Source organism: Pelophylax lessonae (assembly GCF_965119305.1).
Source record: "Pelophylax lessonae genome assembly, chromosome: 7".
In the NCBI taxonomy this organism is placed as follows: domain Eukaryota; kingdom Metazoa; phylum Chordata; class Amphibia; order Anura; family Ranidae; genus Pelophylax; species Pelophylax lessonae.
In genome coordinates this window covers 536,926-554,878 of record NC_138774.1, presented here as the reverse complement: position 1 = coordinate 554,878, position 17,953 = coordinate 536,926, and the positions used below count along the sequence as shown (strand labels likewise).

Genomic DNA, 17,953 nt, shown 5'->3' with positions numbered 1-17,953 from the left:
ACTGAGGAGGAAGTGAGGATAGTGCGGGACTGAGGAGGAAGTGAGGATAGTGCGGGACTGAGGAGGAAGTGAGGATAGTGCGTGACTGAGGAGGAAGTGAGGATAGTGCGGGACTGAGGAGGAAATGAGGATAGTGCGGGACCGAGGAGGAAATGAGGATAGTGCGGGACTGAGGAGGAAGTGAGGATAGTGCGGGACTGAGGAGGAAATGAGGATAGTGCGGGACCGAGGAGGAAATGAGGATAGTGCGGGACCGAGGAGGAAATGAGGATAGTGCGGGACCGAGGAGGAAGTGCGGGACTGGGGAGGAAGTGAGGATAGTGCGGGACTGAGGAGGAAATGAGGATAGTGCGGGACTGAGGAGGAAGTGAGGATAGTGCGGGACTGAGGAGGAAATGAGGATAGTGCGGGACCGAGGAGGAAGTGCGGGACTGGGGAGGAAGTGAGGATAGTGCGTGACTGAGGAGGAAGTGAGGATAGTGCGGGACTGAGGAGGAAGTGAGGATAGTGCGGGACTGAGGAGGAAATGAGGATAGTGCGGGACTGAGGAGGAAATGAGGATAGTGCGGGACTGAGGAGGAAGTGAGGATAGTGCGGGACTGAGGAGGAAATGAGGATAGTGCGGGACCGAGGAGGAAATGAGGATAGTGCGGGACCGAGGAGGAAATGAGGATAGTGCGGGACCGAGGAGGAAGTGCGGGACTGGGGAGGAGGTGAGGATAGTGCGGGACTGAGGAGGAAATGAGGATAGTGCGGGACTGAGGAGGAAATGAGGATAGTGCGGGACTGGGGAGGAAGTGCGGGACTGGGGAGGAAGTGCGGGACTGGGGAGGAAGTGCGGGACTGGGGAGGAAATGAGGATTATCTGGTGTACAATCTATCTTCTAGTAGCTCTGTGGTGAATGTGGAGGACAAAGTCACGAAGCTGAAGGTCACCATGGTGGCCTGGGATCGCTCCGACACAACCGTCATCACCGCCGTCAACAACTTCTTCCTGAAAGTCTGGAATTCCCATTCAGGACAACTTCTTCACATATTGTCTGTGAGTGGAGAGTTCCTCCTCAGAGCGCCTCCTATGAGGTTTTCCCGGAACTGCAGGGACCTTCGCTATCCTATTCTTCCCTTCTCCACCCCAAATTCCTTTACTTAGAATGAAACCGACCGCTGCTTGTCTGACGTCTTCTCTCCATATCCCGGCAGGGTCACGATGATGAAGTGTTTGTCCTGGAAGCCCATCCCTTCGATCCCAGGATCCTCCTGTCTGCTGGTCATGATGGGAACATCTTCGTCTGGGACCTGGAGAAGGGGATCAAAATTCGCAATTACTTCAACATGGTAACTTCTGCTCACTTCTTCTCTATCAGAATCATACCAGACTTACAGACCTTCCCACTCTAACTAACCTTGTATAGATGGGATTAGCCATGAGTCAGCTGTACCCCGTTATCTCACCATTGTGTGATGTTTTGGGTAAATATTCGGCTCATTGTAGTGACTGACATACTTCTCAAGTATATAAAAGTCTGTTTCTTGTTCAAAAGAGGAGTTCAATGTTTTCAAATACATACAAGCTAAGTTCAGGCTAGTTTTGTATGGGGGGCGGCTGGAAAATCTGATATCTATATACAGACTGGAGGAAGCCGTATACTGAGGGAAGCCCACAAACACAGTGTGGGTCGCGGTTTCGTTACCACAAAACACTTCAAGCTGTCATTGATGGTAAAGGGTGCAATACACAGTGTTAGCAACTGGGGGGTGTAAACTTTTGATCAGGGTGATTTGGGGAGTTTCTGTTGTCATTATGATATAAAAAGAGTAAACACAGCTGATTGATAATAAATGGATTCAGCCAATCACCAACCATGAGTGAGAGAGAAGTTTTGTATTATCATTCATATTCTCTGACAAATGTGTAAACTTATCAGCACAACTATAAATCCTAAATAATCTCCAACTGTCTCCGCCCACACCCTGCCCCCAACTTCTCTCTCTCCTCACTCTTCCCCTTCTCGTCTTTCTTTCTTTCTTTCTTTCTTTCTTTCTTTCTTTCTTTCTTTCTTTCTTTCTTTCTTTCTTTCTTTCTTTCTCTCTTTTCTCTCTCTCCTCACTTTTACTCTCCTTGTTTCTCTTCTCCTTATCTTGTCCCCCCCCCTTTCTCTCTCTCTCCCTTTCTCTCTCTCTCTCCCCCTTTTCTCTCTTGCCCCCTCCCCCTTTTTCTCTTTTCCCCCCCTTTTCTCTCTCCCCCCCCTCTTTTCTCTCTTCCTTCCTCTTTTCTCCCCCCCCCCCTTTTTTTCTCTATCCCTCCTTTCTCATTTTTTTTTCTCACTCTCCTTATGCTCTTACTCTCACTTTGTTTCTCTTTCTCCTCCCTTTAGTTCCCCTTCTCTTTTCTCTGCCTCTTCTCTCTCCCTCATGTTATCTGCTTCTATTCCACCCTCTCTCCCCCCCCCCACTCTCTAACTCTCTCTTCCCTTCTTTTATCTTTTTGTTTTCCCTCTCTCCCCCCTTTGTCTTCTTTCTTCTCTCTGCCCCCCTTCTCTCTTTTTTCCTCTCTCTCTCCCATCTTCTTTCTTTCTTTCTTTCTTTCTTTCTTTCTTTCTTTCTTTCTTTCTTTCTTTCTTTCTTTTTCTCTCTCTTCTCATTGTTTCTCTTCTCCCTATCTTCTTTTCTCCCTCCCCCCCTCTTTTCTCCCCCCCCTCTTTTCTCCCCCCCCCTCTTTTCTCCCTCCCCCCTCTTTTCTCCCTCCCCCCTCTTTTCTCCCTCCCACCTCTTTTCTCCCTCCCCCTCTTTTCTCCCTCCCCCCCTTTCTCCCTCCCCCCCCTTTCTCCCTCCCCCCCCTTTCTCTCCCCCCCCCTTTCTCTCTCTCCCCCCTTTTCTCTCTCCCCCCCTTTCTCTCTCTCCCCCCTTTTCTCTCTCTCCCCCCTTTTCTCTCTCTCCCCCCTTTTCTCTCTCTCCCCCCTTTTCTCTCTCTTCTCCCCCCTTTTCTCTCTCTTCTCCCCCCTTTTCTCTCTCTTCTCCCCCCTTTTCTCTCTCTTCTCCCCCTTTTCTCTCTCTTCCCCACCCCTTTTCTCTCTTCCCCACCCCTTTTCTCTCTCTTCCCCACCCCTTTTCTCTCTTCCCCACCCCTTTTTTTTCTCCCCCCCCCCCCTTTTCTCTCTCCTCTCTCTCTGCTTCTGCCGCTCCACCCCGTCTTTTCTCTCTCCTCTCTCTCTTTCTGACGCTCCCCCCCCCCCCTCTCATTGTTTTGTTTTTTTTTTTCTCTCTCTCCTTACACTCTTACTCTCACTTTGTTTCTCCTTCTCTTCCCTTCAGTTCCCCTTCTCTTTTCTTTGTCCCTTATCTCTCCCCTATGTTATCTGCCTCTATTCCACCCTCTCTCTCCCCCCCTATTCCCCCCCCCACTTTTTAACTCTCTCTTCCCTTTTATCTTTTTGTTTTCTCTCTCTCCCTCTCTTCTCTTCTTTCTTATCTCTGCCCCCCCCCTTCTCTCTTTTTTCCTCTCCCTCCCCCTTCTTCTCTTTGCCCCCCCCCATTTACTTCTCTTCTCTTTCTCCCCCCCCTAATACTTCCCTTCTCCCCCCCCCTCACCTTTTTTTCTCTTACGTCCTCCGACAGTCGCCGCCTCTTCATATTCGTCACATATGGGGTATTAGACTTTGCTCCGAAGGAGTAGCTAGGCAAAGGAGTAGCTAGGCAACAGAATATGTTAATAAAGCTTTTAACATATCCAACATATCCCACCCTCAAGGGGTGGTCCCCTCAGTCAATACCCTCCTACTTCCTGCAACCATATCTCAGTTTTAATGTCTAGCTTGTCAGGAGTGGCTGGCTCTCTCTGTGCTGGGACTTTCTGTCCCAGACTCTTTCTTCTTTTTAATATTTTGTTTGAGTTTTTCTCTCTACCTTTACTTAGCTGTTCTTTTTGTCAGCGTTAGTTAGTTCTTCGGACGAAGAGGATCATGCAGACTGGGTCTCGGGCTGATCCCCCTGGTCGCAGGTCGTGGGTCAGTGGCTTCCCAGTCTGCCATCGAGCGTTCAGCCAGGTAACGCTCCTGGCATAGTGAACGACCCATCCCTGTTCGGTGCAGGGATGTTTGGTGAGGTGGCTACCTCACTGGACGCTGTGCGGTTTCTTAACCCACGTTCGGAGCGTCTTGTATGCGACTCTCCCTGCCTCATGTGTAGCGGCTTGTTCGCCTGTGCGGGTCCCCCACACCGTGGTGAGGTAAGTGTATCTATCTGACCTGTCTGTCTGGAGGGGTGTCAGTCTGGGACTGTGTAACCTGCCTCTATTCACACTGTTTGTCTCCCTATCTCTCGGCTGCATGCTGTGGGCTGCAAGGGGGGGGGGGGGGAGTTGTGTGGCACTATGGGTGTCAGCATGATCAGTGTGGAAAGCTGTGTGCTGTGGGGCATGTTTTATGGCATGTTTGGGCACTTACAGCGATCGCTGCAGCGATCGGTTCTGTTTTTTTTTTTTTACATACAGACATGTGTGCATTACTGCACTGTGGAGCGACGGTTTCGGCGCCAAAAGACGCCATTTTGCCTGCCCTCGCTCTGGCCGCATGTTTTACATGCATGGCGGCCATTTTCTTGTAGCCTCCATAGGTTTACATAGAGCGCCCTAGCAGCATCACTTCCTCTTCCCAGGAACACCGATCGAGGCAGCAGCAGCGGCGAGGGTCTCCTCAGGTTTTATCCTTCTGTTTCTTGCTATCCATTGCCTGTGTTCAGTTTACATATCCCTGTGGGGGTCTCATTGTGCTTAGTGTGACGCGGTGGGCTGCGCTTGCCGCGCTTGCTGAAAGGGGCAGTTAACCCTTGGTTGTCTGGCATTACAGGGGCAATGGATTCTCAGGAGGGCAAATTTCCTACAGTATTGGTGGAAAGCCAGGGGACCGCTGCTTCCCCCCCAGGGGGGGATTTAGCCACTATTGTGGCTGGCCTTGCTGCTCAGGTGCAAATGCTGGTGGCTGCTCAATCTACCAAAAGGCCCAGAGTTGTGCTCTCCTCTGATTCTGAGGGTGAAGGTGATGGGGCTGTTCTAGCAGGGGCTTCCCTATCGGGGTCCCGCTCCTCTCTTGATCTAGTGGGGTCTGAGGTGGAGGCTGAAGTTGAGGGGGTTGATAATTCTCCCCCTGGCTCGCCTGAAGAGCTTGCAATCATGGATGAGTTGATTGCTTCTATTAAGCAAACGCTGCGTTTGCAGGACGAAGTGTGTCCCCCCGCTGCCTTGGCGGCTTATGGGACGCAGAGGAAACGCAGGACGCCACAGGTTTTCCCCTGCAATGCTGATTTTCAGCGCGCGGTTAAGGATCAATGGCGCGATCTGCGCAAACCTTTTGCGGTACCAAGTAGATTCAAGCTGCGTTATCCTTTTTCACCTGCCACTGATGAAAGGTGGTGTGTGCCTCCACCAGTGGATCATGCGATTGCGGTTTTGAACAAGGCCACTGCGATTCCTGCAGAGGGTTCACCCATTTTCCGTGATGCCACGGATAGGAGATTGGAGTCTCTTGCCCGTCATACTTATTCTGTTACGGGTTCTATGCTTAAAGCTCTGTTTGCTTCTCTCATGGCGGCCCAGGCGATCGCAAGTTGGACGCAGATGCTTAGGCGCGTCTTGGTGGCCGACTCGGCCTCGCCGGCGACCCTGGATATGGTGGATCAGATCCACCAGGGTGTCATGTATCTGTGTGATGCGGACCTGGACCTGATTCCGTTGGCTGCACGGGTGCACAGTGTGGCGGTGTTGTCTCGCCGCCTGGTTTGGTTAAAATGTTGGTCGGTGGACCAATCTTCGCGTAAGACCTTAGCCAATCTGCCTTATGATGGGTCTCGCCTTTTTGGAGAGTCCCTGGATGTGTTGATTAAGGGAATCACCGGGGGTAAGAGCACTCTCTTGCCCCATTTCCCCAAGGCTAAGGGGGCTTCTGGGAAGAAGCATGCTAATTTTCGGCCCCCTCAGGGGTCCTTTCGTGCCTTTCGGCCGCACTACAAGGGCAAGCCGTTCAAAGGTCAAGGCTCTCAGAAGAAGCCCTGGTCTGGTAAGCAGAAGTCCGGCCAATCCGGAACTGCAGCCCATAACAGTTCGGCCTGAAGGGGCGCCCTCACCCAGTTTTGGGGTGGGGGGACGCTTGCTCGGTTTTCTTCAGCCCTGGTTGGCCCGTGTGCGGGACAGATGGGTTCAGGAAATCGTTTGGTCTGGTTACAAGATCGAGTTTCTCTCTCGGCCGGAGAGCAGATTTTTTCCTTCAAATCTTCAACTGTCTCCGGAGCGCCTGCGGGACCTACACCTGGCGGTGCAGGACCTGAGGGCTCAGGGAGTGGTGGTTCCGGTGCCTCATCGGGACAGATTTCGGGGGTTTTATTCAAACCTGTTCACCGTGCCCAGGAAGGAGGGCAAGGTTCGTCCGATTCTGGACTTGAAGGCTCTGAACTGCTCTGTGCGGGTTCGCAAGTTCCGCATGGAATCCCTGCGGTCGGTGGTGGCTGCCCTGGTTCCGGGGGAATTCATGGCCTCCATCGATTTGAAGGATGCGTATCTTCACATCCCCATCTTCGAGGGTCACCAGAGGTACCTTCGATTTGCCATTGCGGAGGATCACTACCAGTTCGTGGCGTTGCCTTTTGGCCTTGCCTCGGCTCCGCGGGTCTTCACCAAGGTGCTTGCACCGGTTCTGGCATTATTGAGGGCCCAGGGCATTTCTGTCCTGGGGTATCTGGACGACATTCTGGTTCGGTCTGCGACCAGCCAGGGTCTGGAGCAGGACCTGTCTGTCACGATGCAAACTCTGCAGGAGTTTGGTTGGTCGATAAATTTTCCAAAGTCGGCACTGAGTCCGTCTGTTCGTCTTCCCTACCTGGGAATGATTTTGGACTCGGTGCAGGCGAAGGTCTTCCTGCCGGAAGACAAACTCAGAACTCTTCAGGAGGAAGTCAGGTCCCTCCGGGATGTTCCGCAATCGTCTCTACGGACGTGCATGAGATGTCTGGGATTGATGGTCTCGGCCTTCGAGGCGATTCCCTTCGCCCAGTTTCACGCGCGGGGTCTCCAAGCGGAGATCCTGTCCAAGTGGGACGGGCGACCTCAATCTCTGGATCTTCAGATCTCGTTGAGTCATCGCACCAGAAAAGACCTTCTGTGGTGGCTCCAGTCCCCGATGGTGTCCGGGGGCAAGTCGTTTCGTCCTATCTCGTGGACGGTAATCACCACGGATGCCAGCCTGTCGGGCTGGGGTGGTGTTCTGGGCGTTCTGTCCGCCCAGGGAACTTGGTCGGAGGGGGAGTCCTCCCTTCCGATCAACATTCTGGAATTGCGTGCGATAAGTCTCTGTCTTCGTCGCTGGACGGACCGGCTGCAGGGCTGCCCGGTTCGGGTGCAGACGGACAATGCCACGGCGGTGGCCTACATCAACCACCAAGGGGGCACCAGGAGTGCCCGAGCGGCTCGGGAAGTGGCCGACATTCTATCTTGGGCCGAGACTCATGTCCCGGCGATAACGGCGGTTCACATTCCGGGGGTGGAGAACTGGCAGGCGGACTATCTGAGTCGCCAGACCCTGGATCAGGGGGAATGGTCTCTCCACCCGGCTGTCTTCCAGATGTTGTGCGCGAAGTGGGGTCTTCCAGATGTGGACCTGTTCGCGTCTCGTCTCAACAACAAGGTGAGGAGGTTCGTGGCACGGACGCGCGACCCTCGGGCAGACGCGTCGGACGCGTTAGTGGCCCCGTGGCATCAGTACAGACTGATGTATGCGTTTCCACCGATCCAGTTGCTGTACAGGTTCCTTCGCAGGTTTCAATCGGAACGCAACACGGTGATTCTTGTGGCACCGGACTGGCCTCGCCGGTCCTGGTACGCAGACCTCGTGAATCTGGCGGTCGACGCCCCGTGGCGTCTGCCTCTTCGAGACGATCTACTGTCTCAAGGACCGATATACCATCCTGCTTTACAGTCGCTGGCTTTGACGGCCTGGCTGTTGAAACCGAGGTCCTGAAGGAGAGGGGTCTCTCTCCGGAGGTCGTTCATACTTTAATCAACGCGAGGAAGTCTTCCTCTGGGAAGGTTTACTACCGTACTTGGAAGGCCTATTTTGCCTGGTGTGAGTCCAGGGGGTTTTCACCCCGCACGTACTCGGTGTCCCGTGTGCTGTCTTTCCTTCAAGCGGGTGTTGATCAGCGCTTGGCGCTGGCTACGATAAAAGGTCAGGTGTCTGCTCTGGCCGTTCTGTTTCAACGTCCCGTGGCATCCAACCTTTTGGTTGGCACCTTTATTCAGGGTGTGCGGCATCTGGTTCCTCCTAGGAGGGATCCTCTGCCCCCTTGGGACTTGAATCTCGTGCTATCTGTGTTACAACGTGCTCCTTTTGAACAGATCAGGGAGATCTCGTTGTCTATGTTATCCAAAAAGGTCGCCTTTTTGGTGGCGATCACTTCGGCTCGCAGAGTGTCGGAACTGGCGGCTTTGTCCTGCAAGTCTCCGTACTTGGTTATTCATTTGGATAAGGTGGTCTTGCGACCTAATCCTTCCTTTCTTCCGAAACGTGTTTCGGAATTCCATCTTAATGAGGACATTGTTTTGCCTTCGTTGTGCACGAAGCCTAAACATCCACAGGAGGTGAGATTGCACTCTTTGGATGTTGTTCGGGCGATCAGGGTTTACCTTCGATCGACTGAGTCTTTTCGTAAAACGGACTCCTTGTTTGTTCTTCCAGAGGGTCCTCGGAAGGGCATGGCGGCTTCGGCCTCTACCTTTGCTAAATGGATCAGACAGACCATTGAACAGGCCTATGCCTTGCAGGGGAAGGTTCCCCCTGTGCCTGTGAAGGCGCACTCTACTAGATCTCTGAGTACGTCTTGGGCCTGTCGTCATGGGGCTTCTGTAGCCCAGGTGTGTAAGGCGGCGACTTGGTCGACCGTGCACACTTTCACAAAATTCTACAAAGTAGATGTTCGGGCATCGGCGGATGCTTCCTTTGGCCGCAAGGTTCTTAGTGCGGCTGTTCCCTGGGGTCCCTTGTTGGGGACTCCTGGCTGTTGGGATAAGTTTTGTATCCCCTGGTTTTTGCCTTTTCCTGGGTTGTTGCTCCTGTTGAGCACTTGTTTTTTTGCTGTTGCCCAGCTGGTTTCCTTCCTTTGGTAAGGTTCCTTTCTTGATGTGGAAACTGCGTTGCCTTTCGGCGCGGATGTGTTTCCCACCCCTCATGTTTGCACTGCTTTGGGACGTCCCCATATGTGACGAATATGAAGAGGCGGCGACTGTCGGAGGACGTAAGAGAAAACTGAATTTTTGTAAAATCTTACCTGTAAAATTCCTTTCTCTGAGTCCTCCGACAGTCGCTGCCCCCGCCCCTCTTTTGGGGTTTGGTTGTATACTCTACTGCTATTCCACTAAAACTGAGATATGGTTGCAGGAAGTAGGAGGGTATTGACTGAGGGGACCACCCCTTGAGGGTGGGATATGTTGGATATGTTAAAAGCTTTATTAACATATTCTGTTGCCTAGCTACTCCTTCGGAGCAAAGTCTAATACCCCATATGTGACGAATATGAAGAGGCGGCGACTGTCGGAGGACTCAGAGAAAGGAATTTTACAGGTAAGATTTTACAAAAATTCCGTTTTTTCTCTCTTTCTTTCCCCTCTCCTCTTCCCTGCCCCCCTCCCTCCCTCCCTCTCTAGTAGGATGAGTATGTCACCATAGTATAATGTAACCTGTTCCTGTGCTGTGATTGGTCAGATTGAAGGTCAGGGACACGGCGCTGTGTTTGATTGCAAGTTTTCCCCGGACGGGCAGCACTTTGCCTGCACCGACTCCCATGGACACCTCTTACTCTTCGGATTCGGGTGCAGTAAAGCGTATGAAAAGGTGAGTCTGTGCCAGGAAGAGTGGTGGGACCATCGAGGACGTTCCTCCTGACCTTCTATCCCTGTTCCTACAGATCCCTGAGCAGATGTTCTTCCATACAGACTTCCGTCCATTGATCCGAGACTCCAATAACTATGTGCTGGATGAGCAGACCCAGCAGGCCCCGCACCTCATGCCTCCTCCCTTCCTGGTGGATGTGGATGGGAATCCTCACCCGACCCGATTCCAGCGCCTCGTTCCCGGGAGAGAGAACTGCAAAGATGAACAACTGATCCCGCAGCTTGGATACGTATCCAACGGTACCGTGCATGTCCCCCGTGTGTGTGGTCTCTTCTCCCCTCGGATCTCCCCCCCCCCTCCCTCCCCTGTGTGTGTGATCTCTGCTCCCCTCGGATTCCCCCCCCTGTGTGTGTGGTCTCTGCTCCCCTCGGATTCCCCCGTGTGTGTGATCTCTGCTCCCCTTGGATTCCCCCCCCTCCCTGTGTGTGGTCTCTGCTTCCCTCGGATTCCCCCACCCTGTGTGTGTGATCTCTGCTCCCCTCGGATTCCCCCCCTGTGTGTGATCTCTGCTCCCCTCGGATCTCCCCCCCCCCCCCCCTGTGTGCGATCTCTGCTCCCCTTGGATCTCCCCCCCCGACTAACAGAAGGTTTGTGTGTCTCAGGGAACGGAGAGGTGGTGGAACAAGTCATAGGACAGCAGACTGGCAGCCAGGAGGAGAGCATTCTCGATGGTATGATCAGAGAGTTACAGAGAGAACAGGACCAGCAGCACACCGAGGAGGCGGAGCCTATTGATCATCCTCCATTGAACAGGACCGGCTCTGGGAATGGCTGTAAGCATGTTCTGTCTCTGAGTAGTCACAAGTCTCTTCTTCCTCATAGACGGACGTAGAATCAGAAGATTGTAACCTTCTCTCGTGTCGCCTTTCACACAGTCATGCGAAGTCAGAGTTTCGATCTGTCGTCTCCACCCAACGTCGGCCTCCGGCGCAGCGGCCAGATTGAAGGAGTTCGCCAAATGCATCACAACGCTCCTAGGAGTCAGATAGCGACGGAGCGGGATCTCATGGCGTGGAGCCGGCGGGTGGTGGTGAATGAGTTACAGGCCGGAGTCAGCAGGTGAGAGGGCGCCCTTTGTACGGGAATAGAGCGAGCGCTCGCTGCAGGGTACTGCCCACTGGAGGGTACTGCCCACTGGAGGGGGAGGGAAGGGGGGGTACAGGGCTTACCATAGGAGGGGGGTACAAGGCTTACCATTGAGGGGGAGGGGGTACATTATCATTTATGAAATTAGTCATAAATGAGTCCTTATCAGACTGGTACGGATTACATGGAGTCCAGAAGAAATGGGACTACTTAAAAGGTGCATTATTGAAGGCAACAGAAAATTGCATTAGACTTGTCAGTAAAAGCAAAAAAAGGAAGAGACCACTGTGGTACTCAGCAGAAGTGGCCCAAATCATTAAAAATAAAAAGCTAGCATTTTGTAATTATAAAAAAAACCCAGAGCAATGAAGATAAGGAAATCTACAAGATTAGGCAGAAAGAGGCCAAGCAAGTTATAAGAACTTCTAAAGCGCAGGCAGAAGAAAAACTAGCTCAGTCTATGAAAAAGGGGGATAAGACATTCTTCAGATATATAAATGAAAAAAGGAAATTAAAACAAGGAATAACTAAATTAAAAACAAAGGACGGAAGGTATGTAGAAGAGAATAAAGGGCTAGCCGACTGCCTTAATGAATACTTCTGTTCAGTTTTTACAGAAGAAAAAGAAGGAGAAGGACCTCCACTTGAAAGGATGACTAATGAATCTTTTGATGCATGTGTCTTTACAGAGGAAGACGTTCTAAGATTGCTGTCTAAAGTGAAGACAAATAAGTCACAGGGTCCTGATGAGATACACCCAAAATTATTAAAAGAGCTTAGTGGTGAGCTGGCAAAACCATTAACAGATTTATTTAACCAATCATTAGTAACAGGAGTCGTCCCGGAAGATTGGAAATTGGCAAATGTCGTGCCCATTCACAAAAAAGGTAGTAGGGAGGAATCAAGCAACTATAGACCAGTGAGTCTGACATCAATAGTAGGCAAATTAATGGAAACCCTATTAAAGGATAGGATTGTGGAACATCTTAAATCCCATGGATTGCAAGATGAAAAACAACATGGGTTTACTTCAGGGAGATCATGTTAAACAAATCTTATAGATTTTTTTGACTGGGTGACTAAAATAATAGACGGTGGAGGTGCAGTAGACATTGCATATCTAGATTTTAGTAAGGCTTTTGACACTGTCCCACATAGAAGACTTATCAATAAACTGCAGTCATTGAGCATGGACTCCCATATTGTTGAGTGGATTAGGCAGTGGCTGAGTGACAGACAACAGAGGGTTGTAGTCAATGGAGAACATTCAGAACAAGGTCATGTTACCAGTGGGGTACCTCAGGGATCTGTACTGGGACCAATTTTGTTTAATATCTTCATAAGTGATATTGCAAAAGGCCTCGATGGTAAGGTTTGTCTTTTTGCTGATGACACAAAGATATGTAACAGGGTTGATGTTCCTGGAGGGAAACGCCAAATGGAAAAGGATTTAGGAAAACTAGAAGAATGGTCAGAACTCTGGCAACTGAAATTTAATGTGGATAAGTGCAAGATAATGCACCTGGGGCGTAAAAACCCAAGGGCAGAATATAGAATATTTGACACAGTCCTGACCTCAGTATCTGAGGAAAGGGATTTAGGAGTAATTATTTCAGAAGACTTAAAGGTGGGAAGACAATGTAATAGAGCAGCACGAAATGCCAGCAGAATGCTTGGATGTATAGGGAGAGGTATAAGCAGTAGAAAGAGAGAAGTGCTTATGCCGCTGTACAGAACACTGGTGAGACCTCACTTGGAGTATTGTGCGCAGTACTGGAGGCCATATCTCCAGAAGGATATAGATACTCTAGAGAGAGTTCAGAGAAGAGCTACTAAACTAGTACATGGATTGCAGGAAAAAACTTACCAGGAAAGGTTAAAGGACCTTAACATGTATAGCTTGGAAGAAAGAAGAGACAGAGGGGATATGATAGAAACTTTTAAATACATAAAGGGAATCAACTCGGTAAAGGAGGAGAGCATATTTAAAAGAAGAAAAACTACCACAAGAGGACACAGTTTTAAATTAGAGGGGCAAAAGTTTTAAAAGTAATATGAGGAAGTATTACTTTACTGAGAGAGTAGTGGATGCATGGAATAACCTTCCTGCAGAAGTGGTAGCTGCAAATACAGTGAAGGAGTTTAAGCATGCATGGGATAGGCATAAGGCTATCCTTCATATAAGATAGGGCCAGGGACTATTCATAGGATTCAGATATATTGGGCAGACTAGATGGGCCAAATGGTTCTTATCTGCCGACACATTCTATGTTTCTATGTTACAGGGCTTACCATAGAGGGGGTGGGGGAGGGAATACAGGGCTTACCATAGAGGGGGGGGGGGGTACTGGGCTTACCATAGAGGGGGAAGGGGGGTACAGGGCTTACCTTAGAAGGGGAGGGGGGTACAGGACTTACCATAGAGGGGGGTACAGGGCTTACCATAGAGAGGGAGGGGAGGGGGGTACAGGGCCTACCATAGAGGGGGAGTGGAGGGGGGGTACAGGGCTTACCATGGAATGGGAGGGGGGTACAGGGCTTACCATAGAGGGGGTGGGGGAGGGAATACAGGGCTTACCATAGAGGGGGAGGGGGGTACAGGGCTTACCATAGAGGGGGAGGGGGGGTACAGGGCTTACCATAGAGGGAGGGGGGTACAGGGCTTACCATAGAGGGGGAGGGAGGGGGGTACAGGGCTTACCATTGTGGGGGAGGGAGGGGGGTACAGGGCTTACCATTGAGGGGGTACAGGGCTTACCATAGAATACAATAGATATTTGAGTCACATGGAGGCTGTCTATCTCTGGGTGATGATTTCTCTTCTAGAGTCCAGGAAGAGTGCAGGACGGCCAAAGGTGAGATGGAGATTCTCCTGTACAGCACAGAGAAGAAAAGGAAACCTTCTCATCCAGCTCAGAGGGTAAGACTTCCCATCTATACAGGTGACCCCTTCCAGAAATACTTCCTGTCTGTACAAGGTGACCCTTCTCCAATAATACTGCCTATCTGTACAGGGTGACCCCATTTGATTAGTACTTCCTGTCTGTATAGAGTGACCCCATTCCATTAATACTTCCTGTCCTGGGTGACCCCGTTTTCTGTGTCATGTCTGTCCTGGGTGATCCCGTTTCCTGTGGGTCAGGTGTTTGATTCCCGGCATGTTTCTTTTCCAGAATGATTTTCAGGTGTGCAGCGGCCGGGCTCTTCGCAAGATCCAGAGGAAGCGTCAGCACGCCTACCAGACCCGATCCAATATAGAACACGAGGATTCCCAGACACGCCCACCACCCACCAACCCCGAGGATTCCGCCAGCTCCTCCTCCGAGGTACCACTCCCCCCCTCCCCCCCTCCACAGGGCTAAAGAGGAACTCCAGAAAAACAGCACAAATTAAATCCATTTACGGGGCCTTGTAAAAGTATTCACCCCTCCCCCCCCCCCCATATAGAGATGATAGAAACACCCCCGTTTTATACAGTGCCTTGTAAAGATATTCACACCCCCTGAAATTTCCCACATACAGATACAAATAAATCTGTGAAAAGTGTGGCTGCATTTGTATTCACCCCCCGGAGTCAATACTTTGTAGCTCCGCCTTTCCCTCCAATTACAGCTGGGAGTCTTTTTGGGGATGTCTCTACCAGCTTTGCACATCTAGAGAGGACATTTCTGCCCATTCTTCTCTGCAGAATATCTCATCTCTGTCAGATTGGATGGAGAGCGTCTGTGATCAGCAATTTTCAAGTCTTGTCACAGATTCTCAATGTGATTTAGGTCTGGACTGTGACTGGGCCATTCTAAAGCCTCGTACACACGCGTCGAAAATTGGCCGGGAATTTTCGTCCAACGACCGATCTGCCGATTTTCGGCTTGTTAGTATGATACTTCCGACAACCAACTCCGACTTTTCGGCGAAAAAAATCTGGTGTGCAGACTATAAAATTTTTGTCCTCTGTCAAAACACGGCCGATTTTCGTGCAGTCAGTACAGATTTCACCAGGGAAAAATCTTAAGAGCAAGACTGGGCATGCCCAGAGAAGAAGAACACAAAAAAAGCAAACCAACACATGACATCACTTCTATCACATGACATCACTTCTATCACATGACATCACTTCTATCACATGACATCACTCCTATCACATGACATCACTCCTATCACATGACATCACTTCTATCACATGACATCACTCCTATCACATGACATCACTCCTATCACATGACATCACTCCTATCACATGACATCACTTCTATCACATGACATCACTCCTATCACATGACATCACTCCTATCACATGACATCACTCCTATCACATGACATCACTCCTATCACATGACATCACTTCTGAAGTAGAATTTTGTTGGGCGGGAAAATTTGTGTGCAGTCTAGGCACATTCCAACCAACAAAACACAACTCTGGACAAAAGTCGGACGATCGGTCGGCCGATAATCGTTGCGTGTGTACCGGGCTTAACACATGAAACCATTCCATTGTAGCTCTGGTTGGATGTTTCGGGTCGTTGTCCTGCTGGAAGGGGAACCTCCGCCCCAGTCTCAAGTCTTTTCTTCTAAGATTGTCCTGTATTTGTCTCCATCCATCTTCCCATCAACTCTGACCAACTTCCCTGTCCCTGCTGAAGAAAACCATCCCCACACCATGATGCTGCCACCACCATGTTTCACAGTGGGGATGGTGTGTTCAGGAGGATGTGCAGTGTTCGTTTTCCACCACACATAGCGTTTTGTTTGAATTTTGGTCTCCTCTGAGCAGAGCTCCTCCCCCCACTTGTTTGCTCCTCCCCCACATGGCTTCTCCCAAACTGCAATGGGGACTTCTTATGTCTTTCTTCCACCAATGGCTTTCTTCTTCTCACTCTTCCATAAAGGGCAGATTTGTGGAGTGACGACTAATAGTTGTCCTGTGGACAGATTCTCCCACCTGAGCTGTGGATCTCTGCAGCTCCTCCAGAGTTCCCCATGGGCCTCTTGGCTGCTTCTCTGATGAATGCTCTCCTTGCCCGGCCGGTCAGTTTAGGTGGACGGCCATGTCTTGGTAGAGGCCCGTCCGGTCAGTTTAGGTGGACGGCCATGTCTTGGTAGGGGCCCGGCCGGTCAGTTTAGGTGGACAGCCATGTCTTGGTAGGGGCCCGGCTGGTCAGTTTAGGTGGACGGCCATGTCTTGGTAGGGGCCCGGCCGGTCAGTTTAGGTGAACGGCCATGTCTTGGTAGGGGCTCGGCCGGTAAGTTTAGGTAGACGGCCATGTCTTGTTAGGGGCCGACCAGTCAGTTTAGTGGACAACCATGTCTTGGTAGTGCCCGGCCGGTCAGTTTAGGTTGACGGCCATGTATTGGTAGGAGCCCGGCTGGTCAGTTTAGTGGACGGCCATGTCTTGGTAGGGGCCCGGCTGGTCAGTTTAGTGGACGGCCATGTCTTGGTAGGGGCCCAGCTGGTCAGTTTAGTGGACGGCCATGTCTTGGTAGGGGCCCGGCTGGTCAGTTTAGTGGACGGCCATGTATTGGTAGGGGCCCGGCTGGTCAGTTTAGGTGGACGGCCATGTATTGGTAGGGGCCCGGCTGGTCAGTTTAGGTGGACGGCCATGTCTTGGTAGGGTTGCAGTTCTCCCATGATGGATTGATCAGCGCTCCGTGAGATGGTCAAAGCTTGGGAGATTTTTTATAACCTAACCCTGCTTTACACTTCTCCACAACTTTATCCCTGACCTGTCTGGGGGTTCCTCGGCCTTCTCAGTCTTTAAGGGAGCACAAGGGGAAGCTTCCCGGGACCAATCATTGTTGTGAAGCCCAAAGCAGCAGCCCTTGACCCCGCAAATAGTTATTAATTGAATTTGGGAAGGCCCAAGAAAATGTTTGCCCAGGGTCCAAATAATATTAAAGATGGCCCTTGGCCTTCATGAGGGCTTCACAGAACAGCTGTATTTATACTGAGATTACATTACACACAGGGGGTTTCTATTTACTAATTAGGGGACTTCTGAAGGCAATTGGTTCCTCTAGATTTTAGTTAGAGGTATCGGAGTAAAGGGGGGTGAATACAAATGCAGCCACACCTTTCACAGATTTATTTGTATCATTTATCATTTTCCTTCCACTTCACAATTATGGCCACTTTGTGTCGGTCGATCACATAAAATCCCAATAAAATACATTTACCTTTCTGGTTGTAACATGAGAAAATGTGGGAAATGTCAAGGGGTGTGAATACTTTTGCAAGGCACTGGATATAAGCTGTTCTACCCTCCAGAATATCTCTGGATTCTGTATGGACACACATTGGGGATCCCACCAATAAGCTGCCATTAGAAATCCTGGGGCCCCATACCACCCCCAGGCACGGTATAGTGGAACCTACTGGTGGTCCCGGCAGCACCACCGCCATGTTGGTGGCATTTTTTGGCAAGACAGAGCACTGTGTGGATGGTGGTTGGCTGCGGCTCCTCGCTCCCCACCCCCGCTCACACTGCCCTCCCCCTTGGCTAAATGTGAATATTAGGGGTACATGCACAGCCATGAATGTACCCCAGTATATAATTAGATGCCAGAACCTCAGCGGGGGTTCCCGGCAGTGAGCTAATATTAGCCGTTCCCCCGAGCCGATCCCTCACAGGGGATTCCCTGAGCAATTACATTCCAGCGGCTTCAATTGGCTGCGGCAGCCAACAACCCCTCATTGTTTCCAATGAGGCTCCTCCCACAGCTAATCGCTGGGGTTCTCACATCGAATCGTACGCGGGGGAACTCTCACTGGGGCTCTCACATCGAATCGTACGCGGGGGAACTCTCGCTGGGGCTCTCACATCGAATCGTACTCAGGGGAACTCTCACTGGGGTTCTCACATCGAATCGTACTCGGGGGAACTCTCGCTGGGACTCTCACATCGAATCGTACTCGGGGGACTCTCGCTGGGGTTCTCACA

The 17,953-nt window shown here is 50.9% G+C and overlaps 1 protein-coding gene across 2 annotated transcripts in view; it reads left to right on the top strand.

The window, feature by feature from the left end:
* BRWD3 (bromodomain and WD repeat domain containing 3) overlaps window positions 1-17,953 on the top strand; it is a 100,080-nt gene that overhangs the window by 35,552 nt on the left and 46,575 nt on the right. For both annotated transcript variants that reach the window (XM_082263367.1, XM_082263366.1), the window contains exons 14-21: window positions 889-1,042; window positions 1,201-1,335; window positions 9,744-9,872; window positions 9,946-10,171; window positions 10,535-10,705; window positions 10,808-10,991; window positions 13,845-13,938; window positions 14,192-14,344. In XM_082263367.1, coding sequence (XP_082119493.1) covers window positions 889-1,042; window positions 1,201-1,335; window positions 9,744-9,872; window positions 9,946-10,171; window positions 10,535-10,705; window positions 10,808-10,991; window positions 13,845-13,938; window positions 14,192-14,344 — 1,246 coding nt within the window. The remainder of the gene's footprint in view (window positions 1-888; window positions 1,043-1,200; window positions 1,336-9,743; window positions 9,873-9,945; window positions 10,172-10,534; window positions 10,706-10,807; window positions 10,992-13,844; window positions 13,939-14,191; window positions 14,345-17,953) is intronic.